Source organism: Symphalangus syndactylus, chromosome 12 (genome assembly GCF_028878055.3).
Source record: "Symphalangus syndactylus isolate Jambi chromosome 12, NHGRI_mSymSyn1-v2.1_pri, whole genome shotgun sequence".
NCBI classification, from domain to species: domain Eukaryota; kingdom Metazoa; phylum Chordata; class Mammalia; order Primates; family Hylobatidae; genus Symphalangus; species Symphalangus syndactylus.
In genome coordinates this window covers 137,572,908-137,589,124 of record NC_072441.2, presented here as the reverse complement: position 1 = coordinate 137,589,124, position 16,217 = coordinate 137,572,908, and the positions used below count along the sequence as shown (strand labels likewise).

General features: G+C 42.4%; 1 protein-coding gene across 28 annotated transcripts in view; it reads left to right on the top strand.

The window, feature by feature from the left end:
* Nucleotides 1-16,199, top strand: part of CAP1 (cyclase associated actin cytoskeleton regulatory protein 1) — a 33,013-nt gene extending 16,814 nt beyond the window's left edge. For 8 of the 28 annotated variants that reach the window (XM_063627824.1, XM_055254570.2, XM_055254569.2 and 5 more), the window contains 12 exons: nucleotides 2,590-2,714; nucleotides 3,323-3,426; nucleotides 4,983-5,060; nucleotides 7,478-7,621; nucleotides 7,725-7,810; nucleotides 9,782-9,887; nucleotides 11,103-11,280; nucleotides 13,242-13,426; nucleotides 13,712-13,835; nucleotides 13,984-14,066; nucleotides 14,386-14,529; nucleotides 14,997-16,199. In XM_063627824.1, the coding sequence (XP_063483894.1) occupies nucleotides 2,603-2,714; nucleotides 3,323-3,426; nucleotides 4,983-5,060; nucleotides 7,478-7,621; nucleotides 7,725-7,810; nucleotides 9,782-9,887; nucleotides 11,103-11,280; nucleotides 13,242-13,426; nucleotides 13,712-13,835; nucleotides 13,984-14,066; nucleotides 14,386-14,529; nucleotides 14,997-15,080 (1,428 nt within the window). In that variant the 5' untranslated portion in view covers nucleotides 2,590-2,602 and the 3' untranslated portion in view covers nucleotides 15,081-16,199. The remainder of the gene's footprint in view (nucleotides 1-2,589; nucleotides 2,715-3,322; nucleotides 3,427-4,982; nucleotides 5,061-7,477; nucleotides 7,622-7,724; nucleotides 7,811-9,781; nucleotides 9,888-11,102; nucleotides 11,281-13,241; nucleotides 13,427-13,711; nucleotides 13,836-13,983; nucleotides 14,067-14,385; nucleotides 14,530-14,996) is intronic. The other 20 variants (XM_063627817.1, XM_055254567.2, XM_063627822.1 and 17 more) reach the window with 3 other exon arrangements.
* The last annotated feature ends 18 nt before the right edge of the window (nucleotides 16,200-16,217 follow it).

Below are 16,217 nucleotides of genomic sequence, written 5' to 3'. Positions count from 1 at the left end.
ACATGACCACCGGAAGAATGTACGTATGTGTAGAGAATAAGAAAAGGTGTGTCTTTCACACAACGGAATCTCATTCTCTACACACACATACAATGTCATGCTTAAATTCTGGACATTATTTTCCATAACATCTCAAATCTCATCTTACTCCCACCAAGAACAAAAAAACAGTTTCTGTTCTTTTGTATTTGGTTAATGGTAGAATGAGATTAGCTATAAATGGTAGCTGTATTGTCCCTTTTCATTCTGCTTAAGTCAGACAGCGGAACTGTAGCTTGTTTAGCAGTGAAAGCCTATAAATACAAATGAAATATGGAAAAAGGGAGCCAAAGTCCCATGAAGCTCTATTATTAAGCATTTAAGATTGGTAAATGTTCACAAACTCTGGCAGCCTCTAGCAACGTATGTACTGTGTCTTCATGTTAACAGTAGTCTCAACCTGAAGCATCCATGTATGAAGGAACATGTTTTATAACAGAACTGAGTGGTATCTGTTCATGGAAGGCAGCTTAGGAGTTTATTGCATTCCTTGCCTTTTCCCCTGGATTTATAGTGTGGCGGATTGTATATATATATGTGAGTCTGTCTCTTGATCAGTATGCATAATGGAACAGGGCAGGAATTCAGATATCAGTTGATAGTGTCATAACATTAGGGCAAGTATGTTGACTGTTTATGGTCTGCTCTATTTGAGAGTAGGACATAGACCTGGAGGCTTCTGCTGCTGCTGCAGGCCAGGTAATGGAAAGGTTTGTTTGGTTCTCATTCTCGTTTTTTTTCTTTGCTTCTCTTTTAAACAACACTCTCTGACAAGTGATTGGGCCCACAGAGACCAGAGCCTGTACACAGAGAACGGACAGAGATTATATTGTCTTCCTTACTTTATCTTGTGAGCTGCTTATCTCTTCCACAGGGAGGACAATGTGTTAAATTGAGATAATTCTGGCATGCTGTCATCTTTGGGGGAATCATAATTGCTGTTGTCATTTTAGGCAGCTTCAAGGGAGTTGAGTTCATTCAGCTTCAGTTACCTGAACTGAATTCAGTTACCTGAATTGACGCTTTCATGAAATGGAATCTTTCCAAGTCAAAGCTTGGATTGAAATTTCACTGACTGGTTTTTATGAGATCACTTAGGGTCTCAAATACTTTATGTAGAGGTGCATTGATCATATTTTACACTTACGTGTGACTTATGGGCAACTTTTAGCACCCTTGTCCCTCTGGAGTTTTGGAATGCTATTTGTGAGGTTTATAACTTCATAAATATTTATTGAACATCTACTACCTGCCAGGTAGTAGTCTAGATGGTAGAGTATACAGTAAGGAACAAGCTATATAAGGTCCTTTCTCTGTTGGAGCTTACTTTCTTTGGGATATTAGACATTGAATTAGGCTAGTTCAGATAAGATAGTACTTGTGAAAGATCTATAACAAATTCTTTTGGATGGGTCTAGTGTCCTTCCCTACTGCATGTCCAGATCTTTCTCATCTTCATTTGAAGGCTGGCTCAAATGGCAGCTTCTCCATCATATCCTTATCTGATCCTTCCAGCTGATATATTACTCCCCTCTTTGAAATCTCATGCCTATCAGCAACTTTCTTATGTCACTTTAACATTTTTTTCTATTTGTTTCATAGTTGTTAGTGCATATGTTAAGTCTCCCCATTAGACTATAAATTACTGAGGGCAGGCCGGGCACAGTGGCTCACGCCTGTAATCCCAGCACTTTGGGAGGCCAAGGCGGGTGGATTACTTGAGGTCAAGAGTTCGAGACCAGCCTAGCCAACATAGTGAAACCCTGTCACTACTAAAACTACAAACAATTAGCTGGGCATGGTGGCACACACCTATAACCCTAGCTACTTGGGAGGCTGAGGCAGGAGAATCCCTTGAACCCAGCGGGGTGGAGCTTGCAATGAGCTGAGATCCTGCCACTGCACTCCATCCTGAGTGAGACCTTGTCTGAAAAAAAAAAAAAAATTATTGAGAGAAGAGTAAATATCCTATTCATCTTGGTTTGGGATATTTCACATGCAGGCAGCAGGATGTTGTGGGAAAAAACACACTGAACTTAGAACCAGAAGGATCAGATAAGGATATGATGGAGTACTGGCTGCTCTATTCACTGGCCGTGTGACTAGGCAAGTCATTTAACTTCACTGAAACTAAGTTTTCTATTTCTAAGCATGTAGTAATCATCCTTCTATTCCTGAATAGTTGTTGGGAGGCTCAAACTGAGATAATGTATGTGACTATCCTTTGCAAATTTTAACTTTCTACACACAGTATCGTAGTAAATATTGAGTATTTGAATGAGTAAGCATTTACTTTAGTGAACACCTTTTCCTGAGCAGTTCTCTTGCTTAATGAGGTCTTTTGATTTTGTAAATACACTAGACTACTTTTTTATCTGATTTTTTTTGTATTGTTCCATTTTGCAGATGACATCTAATTTTATTAAATTATTCTGTTCCTGAGAATTGGCATCCTCTTCCTCCAGCTGGGGATGACCAGGAATTTTCTGTTTTTTTCTCTGTAGGTGCTATTTAATATTTAAATAACAAATGACATTTGATCTGTTTCAGCAGGTGGTCCATTATGGCTGACATGCAAAATCTGGTAGAAAGATTGGAGAGGGCAGTGGGCCGCCTGGAGGCAGTATCTCATACCTCTGACATGCACCGTGGGTATGGAGACAGTCCTTCAAAAGGTAAGCAGTCCACAGCCCAGCAGAATGCTTTCTTTGAGCGTCTTGGCCTGAAAATTTTCTATTATTCTCTCCTTTGGAGCTAACTTCCCAAAACTTAATCTAGAAAGTTTATCTTTTGTAATTTGTATTGCTGTGAACAGATAAGAGAGGAAATGACTTGTACGGGGAGGCCTGTGGTTAAGTTATTTTAACACAAGAACTTCCTGCTTGTGTGATATTTCCTGTTCTTTCTTTAGCAGAATGACTCCAATGTAAGTCAAATGACAAGTGATAATAAAATTCCTCTCTCCATACAATTGGCAAATTGGACATTTTGCACATGCACCAATTGAAACATAGAATGTTAGCACTAAAAGAAACCTTGGAGGATCATTTTATTTATTTTCATTTTATAGATAAAGAAAATTAAGCTCAGAGAGGAAAAGGAATTTAGTCAGGGTCACACAACCAGTTAATGGTGATACTGGACCTAGAACCCAGGTCTCCTTACTCGTGTTCCGTATCCTGTTGACTGTATTACCTTGCCTCCCCACTTTCATATAGAAGCATGTTTTAAAGAAGCCTCCTTCTGATGCGTGGCTGATGGTTTGTGGCGTGTTTGTCTTTAGCAGGAGCAGCTCCATATGTACAGGCATTTGACTCGCTGCTTGCTGGTCCTGTGGCAGAGTACTTGAAGATCAGTAAAGAGATTGGGGGAGACGTGCAGAAACATGTAAGGATGTTTTGCCTTATTCCCCTTCTTTTAAGGACTAACAGCTTTCTTGAGTCAGCCAAGGTCCTCATCCTTGGTTTAAGAGCTCCTTGAGAAGTTCCTCTTGGTTTGGGGCATTACACATGTTCTTTTTCTTTTACCTGTACTGAGGAGTTCAGTCCAGCCACAGAAACGATTCCTCATTTTTTTCTAGGCCCCTTGCTTTTATCGTGTATTTATACAGAAAGCTTGCTTGGTACATAAAATATGGTTCTATTTATCTTTGTAGTGAAGAATATGCACCAGTTTGATCCCAACATATTATATAATCAAACCTACAGTGGCTTATTTAAAGGAGTCATTATCATGACTTAGCATTTATAAAACTGTGCTTGATAGTTATTAGTTATGCTAATATGGGTTATTTTCACACTTAACCCACAGCAAGAATATGAAGTAGGCAATGACAGGTGCCTTTCCTCCCACCTTCCTTTGTGCCTCCTACGTCATCACCACCACCCCCCACCCCCACCCCACACTCACGTATACATTCTACCTCTATTTTTGGGACCCAAAACCCTTCCTGCTAGCTCACCGAATTATAAACAGTAACCATGCTTGGGATCTTCTTCACCTAAACCTTTCTCCAAGACTGGTTGCTTGGCTTTTGGAAAATCTATTTTGAGCCTCTCAAATACCATCTGTTGCCAATGGTTTTAGCTCTAGAGAGTGGGACTGGGACTTTAATAAGGGTGTGGAGGCTTGCATTTTTACTTAATACAGTTCTGTAACATTTGAAAAAACTTTAAAACATTTATCATTTGTATTTTAAAAATGCAAATCCAGAAAAAAATAGATTGCTTTCTTTGAATTTTTGTATTTTAATAGTGCTTATAGTCTCATGTTTCTTAAATTCTTTTGACTGCGAATGACCCTTAGAAATAAAGAAGTATTCGTAACTGAGATGAAAGTTTCACAAAATGATATTTATGCTACTTCTGCTGTACTTTTTAACTTTTTATTTGGAAATAACTTGAAGTTGGTGCACTGCACTCATACGTTTGTTCTATTAAGCTCACTAAATTGATTTAATTATTTATTAATGGGTCATGGTATCTGGCATTTGAGAGATAGCTTTAACCTAAAGGAGTAAATACCTTGAGAATTTTCAGCATAAATTTAGGCCTTTGCCTTTACGCCTGTCTCCAATTTTTGAGAAAAGAAAGGTGTTTTTTTGGTTGCTGTTTGTTTTATTTTGCTGATGTGAAATAGGAAGGATTTTTCAGCGCACAGTATCACAATGCGTGTGTAAGGTGCTAACATGACTTCATGTAAGCTAGGTGATTATCCAATTAACTTCACTTCCAACTCTGGATATATATCCCTGACGAGTTCCAATAGGAACGGTAGTGTATGTAATTCTGCTATCAGTCCCTGGAATCTGGAATACATGAGGAGGATAACATGAAGTGCCTGGGTTGCTATCACAGTACATGGAAGTAGAGGTTTCAGGTTATTCTTATCAAGACTTCTCTAGTTATAATGTGTCATCAATAGCTGATTCTTCTTTCTGGCAGGCGGAGATGGTCCACACAGGTTTGAAGTTGGAACGAGCTCTGTTGGTTACAGCTTCTCAGTGTCAACAGCCAGCAGATGTAAGTTCACTACTAGCTGGTTTCATTTTGGTTTGATGCTCAGGACAAGTTGAGAGATTTCTGTCAAGCTATTATAACATTTTAAAACAGACGTACTAGGCTTTTGGTAATACATGTTCATACCAAGTCCTAGAGGTCGAGCCATACTTCAAGTGCCTTAATGGGAAGGTACTATTGGGTACTTAATGGTCTCTACTGGCTTTTCCTCTGTCATTTTGCATAGGACTGTGGTTATCCCTGGGACTTTGCTTGCCTGCCTCTTTGCTGAGTCCACATTCATCATAGTGTCTCCAAAGCCCTTTAAAGATGATTCTCTTGCTTCATTGTGGATGGGCTTTAATAGTGCTCCTGTGGAGATCTTAAAACTCCTACAGTATTGCTTCTTTCCTCATCCTTCACTGGTTGGGAGAATCTCCCTTTAATTTTACTCCCACCTCAAAATTTTATGGTGCAAGATGTGAAAAGTTGAATTAGAGAAAATTTAGATTTCCCTTGGAGTCAAAGAATATAGGTTTCCTTATTTTGCATTTGGTTTTCCTAGTTACAGAGGAATAATAAAGCAAGTTGTTCTAAATGCTGTATTAAAACCCTTGACCCTCAGCATGCCTCGATATATAAAAATAGTGCAAGATAATGTCAAATATATTAGATTCTGGTTAAGCATGCTGGCTCATTCCTGTAATCCCAGCACTTTGGGAGGCTGAGGCAGGAGGATCACTTGAGGCCAGGAGTTTGAGACCAGCCTGGGCAACATAGCAAGACCTCGTCTCTACTAAAAATTAAAAAAATAAAATAAAAGTAGCCAGGCAAGGTGGTGCATGCATATAGTCCCAGCTACTTGAGAGGCTGAAATGGGAGGAAGATTTGGGCCTGAAAGTTTGAGGCTGCAGTGAGCCATGAACACATCACTGCACTCCAGCCTGGGTGATAGAGCAAGACCTTCTCTCAAAAAACAATGTGTGTGTGTGTGTGTGTGTGTGTGTGTGTGTGTGTGTGTATAGATGCCATCTAATTCTAATTTGTAGAATTAGATTCTAATTCTTAATCTGTCCTGAATGGTTAAGATCTGAGAATTGAGATGTTCAGGAAATGGAGCTTTGGAGGAAGGGTGCAAACACAAACAAAATTCATCCATTTTGCCAAGGTGCCTACTTGAATGCTAAGCCCCTAATTGTTTCTTATTTTATTTATGTTTTTAAAAAAATTTTTTTTTTTGAGACAAGGTGTTGTTTTGTCACCCAGACTGGAGGGTAGTGGTACAATCACAGCTCACTGAAGCCTTGACCTCCCAGGTGTAAATGATCCTCCCACCTCAGCCTCCTGAGTAGCCTTGACTACAGTGTGCATCACCACGCCTGGCTTGCTTATTATTTATTTATTTATTTTTGAGATGGAGTCTCTCTCTGTCGCCCAGGCTGGAGTGTAGTGGCAGGATCTCGGCTCACTGAAACCTCCACCTCCCAGGCTCAAGTGATTCTCCCACCTCAGCCTCCTGAATAGCTGGGACTACAGGCATGCGCCACCATGTCCAGATGATTTTTGTATTTTTATAGAGATGGGGTTTTGCCATGTTGCCCAGGCTGATCTTGAACTCTTGGACTCAAGCGATCTGTCCACCTTGGCCTCCCAAAGTGCTGGGATTACAGGCATGAGCCACCATGCCTGGCCCTAATTATTTTTATTATTTGTAGAGACAAAGTTGTGCTGTGTTGTCCAGTCTGTCTTGAACTCCTGGTCTCAAGCAGTTCTCCTGCCTTGGGCCTACCAAAGTGCTGGGATTACAGGCGTGGGTCACCACGCCCAGACTAGCCTAATTGCATTTGATTCATCAGTTCTTTACTCAGCAGCTACTATATGGCTGGCAATGCACTGGGGGCTTTAATGATGATAAAAGAGCTCGTCTTTGAAGAATTAATGAGAAAGTAAAACATATTCACATGGGTCCATTAATAGTTTGTATTGGTGAGTGATAAAATGCCAAAATTGGTTATGCTGACAACAAATGCTGTAGGAGGCTGGTGTGGCTGGGTTGGAGGGCCCTTATGAAGCATGAGGAAAATTTGGATTCATGGAAAAAGAAGAGAACATCATGAGTAAGGCACAGGAATGATGTCCTGAGTGTATGTCCTCTGAGTGGAACAGAAAAGAAACAGGTGGCTGAAATGGAGGTACTGTGGTGTAGCTGAAGTATGGGTCCTGATCATGAAGAACCATCAGGTGCAGCCTGAGGAGTTGGAACTCTACGAGGAGAGTGAGATGATGAGCAGTATTTTAGCCTTAGGAATCAGGACAGGACTAATGCAGTTTATTTGGGTGCTCACTAGAGTCCATAGAGAATTCTTGCCTTCAGGATCAGAAGGCACAGACACCTTTGTGGAAAGATGTTAACCTGAATCTTTTCTTGTATCTTTTCCTAGAATAAGCTTTCCGATTTGTTGGCACCCATCTCAGAGCAGATCAAAGAAGTGATAACCTTTCGAGAGAAGAACCGAGGCAGCAAGTTGTTTAATCACCTGTCAGCTGTCAGCGAAAGTATCCAGGCCCTGGGCTGGGTGGCTATGGTGAGCAGCGCAGATTCCAGGGCTGGGGGTGGGTATAGATTGTAAGAGGGAAGGCAATATAGTTGGAGAGGTCCTGAGTCACTGACAGCTTATCTCCCTCTAGGCTCCCAAGCCTGGCCCTTACGTGAAAGAAATGAATGATGCTGCCATGTTTTATACAAACCGAGTCCTCAAAGAGTACAAAGATGTGTAAGTTCAGCCTTTTCTTTCTTTCTTTTTTTCTTTTCTGAGACAGTGTCTTGCGTTGTCACCCAGGCTGAAGTACAGTGGCACAATCAGCTCACTGCAGCCTCAACCTCCCAGCTCAAACAATCCTCCCACCTCAGTCCCCCAAGTAGCTGGGACTTTAGGCACGCTCCACCATGCCTGGCTAATTTTCTAATTTTTTCGTAGAGATGAGGTCTCACTGTTTCCCAGGCTGGTCTCTAATGATTCTCCTGCCTTGGCCTCCCAAAGTGCTGGGATTACAGGTGTAAGCCACTGTGCCCAGCCAAGTTCAGCCTTTTCTCAAGGGGTAAAGGATAAACCCATTTGGTTACTTGCTGGAGTAGCACTTTGGAGTTACTGAAGGCTGCCCTTAGCCACTGTGCTGGTTTTATCTCAGGGCTGCTTTCTGGAGAGCTTTACAGATATTGTCTCACAGCTGCATTTGCAAGCAGGAAATGTTTCTGCTTCCACTTCTGCTTTCTCTCCTTTGTTGGTAGAGGCCCTTTTAGTCTTCTGATCCTTACCCTTCTGGGTTTAGGAAGTTTTGCTGGCAGTAACATGGACCAATGCCCTTTATATAAGATTTTGTTCCTTTGTTGAGAATTTGTTACTGGCCCAATGGCAAAGGGTTCAATAGGACTTAATAGAAATTTTTTGTGCAGTCAAAGTGAGAGTAAGGCTGCCTAGCCAATGCAGGTATTACGTAGGGTAGTCATTGCATGTCTAACCACATACATCTACCAGTTCTGACTTCTCCATTGCTGGTTTTGAGCTGGAATGATTGCAGGCAAAATTTATTAAGTTGCATATCTACACAAACCTTTCCTTTCTTCCATCCTTCATCAATCAACAAACATTTATTAACTACTCTTTTTAAGGAAAACTACACCTTCCTGTGAGTGAAATGTGTCCCAGAACAACAGGCATTTCTTTTTTTTTTTTTTTTTTTTTTTTTTTTGAGACGGAGTCTTTCTCTGTTCCCTAGGCTGGAGTGCAGTGGCGCGATCTCGGCTCACTGCAAGCTCCGCCTCCCGGGTTCACGCCATTCTCCTGCCTCAGCCTCCCAAGTAGCTGGGACTACAGGCACCCGCCAACACGCCCGGCTAATTTTTTGTATTTTTAGTAGAGACGAGGTTTCACTGTGTTAGCCAGGATGGTCTCGATCTCCTGACCTCGTGATCCGCCCGCCTCGGCCTCCCAAAGTGCTGGGATTACAGGCTTGAGCCACCGCGCCCGGCCAACAGGCACTTCTTTATCCTTCTAGCAACATGGAATTAAGCGTGACAGTGTTTTGATATATCCCACCATTATCCCATCACTTTACAGTTGAGGAAACTAGGTCTTAGGCTAAATAACCTTCCCAGCTAATGCACAAGAAGAGAGGGGACTTGAACCGCAGGTACAATGCTACTGCTATAATTTAATGCTGATCGTTTCCCCCTAAGGGAAAGTTTTTAAGTTTGCTTTTGGTCGGGGTGGGCATATTTTGACATAAGGCATTGTCTCGTAAGGCAGTTAAGTTTCTTAGTCTTAGAGTTCCACAGTGATACTTAAGAGCTCTCCTCTCTACCATGGTTTTATGCACAGAATGTCTGCTTTATCAGTTTTACATATTAGATTGCGTTTAAGGTCTACTTTGAAAAAAGTTTCAATAACCAGCAAGTGGTCAAAAGAAAAAAAAAGTTTTGGTACTTAAAACAGTTTGAGAAACATTGCTATGAGAGATAGAGATAGAATCCAGAGTCTCTATCTTAGTGGAGTTTGGTCTGATGAGGGTAATAGACTAGGTTGTATATACATAGAAGCTTGGTGATGATAGAAAAGCTGCCACTGAGCAGAGCCTAAGAAACACCACAGGTAGGAGAATGTGAGCCCACAGGAAAGAAGGGTTCTGGAATCACCACTGTTACGTACCCGGACCACCTGTGATGAGTTCTTCTTTAATCCTCCCAGGGATAAGAAGCATGTAGACTGGGTCAAAGCTTACTTAAGTATATGGACAGAGCTGCAGGCTTACATTAAGGAGTTCCATACCACCGGCCTGGCCTGGAGCAAAACGGTTAGTGAATCCTTCCTCCCTCCTTCCCACTTTCTCTTTCCAGCGTGGGGTCCACAGGTTTCTCAGACTTCAGCACTACCAAAGTCTGTGAGGGAATGCTAGTTTTTTCAGTGGAAGGGAGGAAGAAAAGGAGGAGAAAGAAAGGGTAAAAAAGAGTAAAGGAAGCAAGGATCAAAGGAGAAGGAATATTCAGTGGTATTCAATTTCAATAAACATGTCAGGGACAGTGCTTGGTGCTGGAGCAGGAGACACACACAAATGAGTTACACTACCCCAGCCTTTAAGGAGCTTAAAAATAAGAATGCAAAACCCCAATACAAATCACCAAGCCAAATGCTATAATAAAGATACAGACTCTAGAGTATGAGGAAGAGAAGAGTGCTTCTCACTAGAAGATATTGTACTTTGAAGGTATATACTCTTCTATGAGACTTGAAAGAAGTATAGGGCAGTGAGAAGTGGGATACTACAAAAGGCACAGCTTAAACAAAATAAATGCAGAGTAAATGTAGAGATTGGTCTTCTCTGGCTTCAATAAGGGGAAATGGTCAGATTTTTAGGAGAAAAGGCTGGAAAGAAAGGTAGGCTGAGACTTTGGGATGAGGTATTTGAGCAAGGGAGTGATAATGATTCAATTTGTCTTTAAAAGAGTCTCATTGTATAGGTTAGGGATAAGGGCTCATGCTCAGATTATGAAAGTGGTCATGGTGTTTGGGGGATAGTAGAAAAACATTTGCAGGAGATAGCACCAAGATAATAGAGATTTGATAAGGTCGAAGAAGTTGGAATCCTCAAAGAAGATTGAATAGTCAGTCTTGGATGGTAACATCTTTCACTGAAATAGGGACAAGGGGATGATTATACAGGGAGGGGAGCAGGCAGGAAATGATGAAATCAGTTTTGAACTTGTTGAATCTGAGGTACTGGTAACACACTAAGGAAGATGTCAAGTAGATTTGTGGAAATAGTTTTTAGAGCTGGAATCAGGTGAGGTCAAAGGCAAAATGTGATGGTCAAGAATAGAACTGAGAGCTGGATCCTTGGGAAAGGGTGAGAAGGCATGAAGTCAAGTTGGATATGGGTAGGACACATTAATCATTGCCTCAAAGGCTGTGGTGGGGACCCCATGTGCACTGGTCACATGTAGGGCGCTACTGGGAATGGTACAGAGGGGAGGAGAGAGGATGATGATGTTATCTGCACTTATTGTTCCAGGGGCCTGTGGCAAAAGAATTGAGTGGACTGCCCTCTGGACCCTCTGCCGGATCAGGTCCTCCTCCCCCTCCACCAGGCCCCCCTCCTCCCCCAGTCTCTACCAGTTCAGGCTCAGATGAGTCCGCTTCCCGCTCAGCACTGTTCGCGCAGATTAATCAGGGGGAGAGCATCACACATGGTGAGTGAGCACTTGGACACGAACAGTAGGTACAAGTTGTGTGGGCCAGACCCCACCAGCCAGAACCGTCTGTAAACTACAACCCTGGCTTGTGTGGTGGGGACTCGTTTGGTGTGTCCTGTTCCTTTAAGGGACAGCAAAGCTGGCTTAAATGGAAATTGAAAATGATGATCACAGTTGGAGGAAGCCCTCTGCCCCATGGGAAAGTGACTTAATATTAGGTAGCGTATATAGAGGACCCTCTTGTGCCAAGGCACAGAGCTGGCGGTTTTCCCCAGAGCTTTTTCCGTGGCACCACATGGCCTCTGGGAAGGCATTGTGTTAGGGAGTTAACTTCCTCAGAAGATGCATACTGGTTACATGGAAAATTTGCATGAGAGTGACCTAATGTTGGTATAGAGAAAGTAGATACCCTTAACACAGCTGGTGGAAGTCTGAGTTGTCCAGCCACTTCTAGGAATCTACAATCATAGTAGCTAAAAATGGTGTAACAGCCTAAATCCAACAGTAAGAGAAATGGTTAACTACCACATGTCCTCTTGATGAAATGTTTTTTATTTATTTATTCTTTTTGAGACGGAGTTTTGCTCTTGTTTCCCAGGCTGGAGTGCAATGGCGCGATCTCGGCTCACCGCAACCTCCGCCTCCCAGATTCAAGCAATTCTCCTGCCTCAGCCTCACGAGTAGCTGGGATTACAGCCATGTGCCACAACGCCTGGCTAATTTTTTTTTTTTTTTTGTATTTTTAGTAGAGAGGGGGTTTCTCCATGTTGGTCAGCCGGGTCTCAAACTCCTGACCTCAGGTGATCCGCCCCTCTCGGCCTCCCAAAGTGCTGGGATTACAGGCGTGAGCTACCGTGCCCGGCCTCTTGATGAAATGTTATGCCACCATTACATGTTTTTCTACAGTGAACCATGTAATGTTTAAGAAAAAAAAATCTAGTATGTAAATTACAACCACAAGGAATGGTGGAGATAAAAATGCCATTCAGTATTTGTTACACAGTTAACATAGATCAGGCCATGTTCAAAGCGAGGCGTGTGTCAGCCTGCTGTGGGAGATGATTAATTATTTTTCCCTTAAAACATGAAATATATTTTTACTTTTTTATTTTTATTTTTTGAGATGGAGTCTCACTTTGTTGCTCAGGCTGGAGTGCAGTGGCGTGATCTTGGCTCACTGCAATCTCTGCCTCCCAGGTTCAAGCAGTTCTCCTGCCTCAGCCTCCTACGTAGCTGGGACTACAGACATCCGCCACCACACCCGGCTAATTTTTTTGTACTTTTAGTAGAGACTAAAAATACACCATAGTAGCCAGGCTGGTTTTGAACTCCTAACTTCAGGTGATCCACCTGCCTTGGCCTCCCAGAGTGCTGGGATTACAGGCATGAGCCACAGCGCCTGGCCTAGAAAGATATTAAACTACAGGTTAACATGGGAAAGTTTTTAAGTGTCAATAGTTGAACTAAATTTGTTAACAATCTGTATGATTATAACCAACAAAACCAAATATATGTAGAAAACAATATTGCAGAGTCGCAAATGCTAACACTGAGGAGGTGGGGGAAGTAGGGTTAGCTGTGGGGAGTGAGGGTATTTTTTTTTTCCTTTTACCAAATTTTCTTCACTACCACTTATTTTTCTTTATTGCTTTAAAAACTACATATTTGTGCATATATATTTGATATGTCTTTCTAGATCTTTTTCTGTGCATTTACATATCCTTATCCCCACCCACAATATACACACATTCCATGTTGTTGTTGTTAATGGAACCATATAATTTAATCTTGGAGAGAAGAGAAATGATAAAAGTACTTTTCCAAAACTGCCTGCAAGAGAACATCTCAAAGGCTCTGGTTTTTGGCTTTGAATTTTCTGTTAAGGATGTTTAACATGATGGTAGCAGCTCAAAGGTCTGGTATGAAGGACAAGAACAAGGTAGCTGTTGTTCTTACAGCCCTGAAACATGTATCTGATGACATGAAGACTCACAAGAACCCTGCCCTGAAGGCTCAGAGTGGTCCAGTACGCAGTGGCCCCAAACCATTCTCTGCACCTAAACCCCAAACCAGCCCATCCCCCAAACCAGCCACAAAGAAGGAGCCAGCTGTGCTTGAACTGGAGGGCAAGAAGTGGAGAGTGGTGAGTTAAAAATACCTAGACGGGGGCAGGTATTTTTATTATTATTATTTTTTTGAGATGGAGTCTCACTTTGTCGCCCAGGCTGGAGTGCAGTGGCGCAATTTCGGCTCACTGCAACCTCTGCCTCCCGGGGAAAAGGAGTAGGAACAGGAGGTTAAATGGAGCTTAGCTAGATGAGGGCAGAGTTCTGGCTTCAATTGCAAGAACAAAAAGCTTGGGATAGCCTGGTTTTTTTTTGTTCGGTGTGTGCTTTGTGATGAGAATGCTGGGATCTCTCACTAATAGGAAAATCAGGAAAATGTTTCCAACCTGGTGATTGAGGACACAGAGCTGAAACAGGTGGCTTACATATACAAGTGTGTCAACACAACATTGCAAATCAAGGGCAAAATTAACTCCATTACAGTAGGTGAGTCTTTGTCGCTGTCCCATGCAAGCCCCGTCCCAGAGCCCGAGAAGGCTAATACCATTTTACCTACCCTATTCTTAAAGATTCCTAAATGTATATTGCTTTCCTTTAAAGTTATACTGTTGACACACTCCCTTTCTTCTCCTAGATAACTGTAAGAAACTTGGTCTGGTATTCGATGACGTGGTGGGCATTGTGGAGATAATCAACAGTAGGGATGTCAAAGTTCAGGTAACTCGATATTTTGGTTCCTTCTTTTTGTCCCTGAGGAATTAATTGAAAGAGACATGGTAGACCCACAGATGTTGCTTTGGTGGGAATCTGATTCTACAAAGTCTGTAAGCTGAGCTGCCTTGGACGTGGCAGAAGGGTTGGCTCTTCAAGCGAGTTCTTTTCAGGACCCATCCCAACCCACCGAGTATCCAGTGTCTTGCGCATCTGTGAGCTTTTCATGTAGTTGCTGAGTCACGTGAAACAGGAAAGCTTTTCCTGCGACTTACTGTTGTCCTCCCCAACTGCTGGGACTCAGTTCTCTTTGTTTACTCTGCAGGTAATGGGTAAAGTGCCAACCATATCCATCAACAAAACAGATGGCTGCCATGCTTACCTGAGCAAGAATTCCCTGGATTGTGAAATAGTCAGTGCCAAATCTTCCGAGATGAACGTCCTCATTCCTACAGAAGGCGGTGACTTTGTAAGTTTCTTGATCTCTTTAGTATGATGTTAAAAACAGAAGGGACTGAAGATTTCTTGCATTGGAGAAAGCTATTTTACGAACATTCTGCACTGAGCAGGTAAAAACCCAATAATGCACAGCAAAAGCACACAGAAATGAGGTAGTCCAGTGTAGTGGAGCCCCAAAGGAAGGTGCTTTCTGCCTAAATGGAGCTCAAGGTGGCAAAAAAGAATGGAGATGAGCCATGGCACCTTGTCAAGCTGGTGCTGTAAAGCCATATGTACTGTTATTTACACCCCATAGACTTAATAGTCTGTCCAAGATTGCTCAACACTAGAACACAGCATGGCTCTGTGGATTTGTCTCTTGCTACATCCTACCGTGCTCCTGGGGTTAAGTGGAAGCAAGCATTGGGAGAAATGTGTGAGATTTAGCCCCAGCTCTTCTTTAGCTCAGATTTAAACCTGTTGTCTCTTTATTTGCAGAATGAATTCCCAGTTCCTGAGCAGTTCAAGACCCTATGGAATGGGCAGAAGTTGGTCACCACAGTGACAGAAATTGCTGGATAAGCGAAGTGCCACTGGGTTCTTTGCCCTCCCTTCACACCATGGGATAAATCTGTATCAAGACGGTTCTTTTCTAGATTTCCTCTACCTTTCTGCTCTTAAAACTGCTTCTCTGCTCTGAGAAGCGCAGCTACCTGCCTTCACTGAAATATACCTCAGGCTGAAATTTGGGGTGGGATAGCAGGTCAGTTGATCTTCTGCAGGAAGGTGCAGCTTTTCCATATCAGCTCAGCCACGCCGCCAGTCCATTCTTAAGGAGCTGCCGACTAGGACTTCTGATGCATTTTAGCTTTGAGCTTTTGGGGGTTATTCTACCAACAAACAAACAGTCTATTGGAAAGAAAACAGTCCCAGGAATTAGCAGATCAGAATGTTCACACTGGTTAATCTTTTTTTAACAATGAGCATGAAGGTAGCAGAAGCTGGTGTGTTTCCAGATGGTTCTTCTAACCAAACTAATTTTTCACTGTTGACAAGCGAGGCAAGGGTTGCACTGGACCAAAGGCTAAGGCTTGGCCATCTAGCATTCCATGCAAAATTGTTTCCTATAAGCATTCCTTTTATTCTCTATTCTATCCTGGGTCTGCCTCAACCATGAGATAGGAGAGTCTCTGGTACGAGCTGCTGTAGCAGTGCCCTTCATCCAGGGCAGTTAATGGAGTCTCGGACCCTTTCTTTCTCTGGGATCCCTGCCCAGCACCTTCCTACAGAGATGACTTTAAAAGGAAAAAAAAGAAAACCCCCACACACACACCTTTTCAAGGAGCCTGGCATTCCTGAAGCCTCCTTCCCTGCCAGGTGCCTGTCACCTGTCTTCACTGCCTCCTTTTCCCTGTCATGCTCATCAGCTTATGGCTTCTGTCCAAGCACCTGAACAGAGAACTCAAACCTCTACTGCAGGCTGGTTTTAGGTCTTGAATTATGTAAGAATCTTGCACAGCACTGCTAATGTAAATTTCAGTTTTTCCCATCTAGGACAAACACTTACCAAAATATGCAACTTTTTTTTGGCGGGAGGAGAGATTGTCCTGTGATTTCTACCCATTTCCTGAGGCCTGTGGAAATAAACCTTTATGTACTTAAAGTTATACAGAAAATAGAATAAAGTTAATACCAAACTTGCTTAGTTGTTTACCTGCG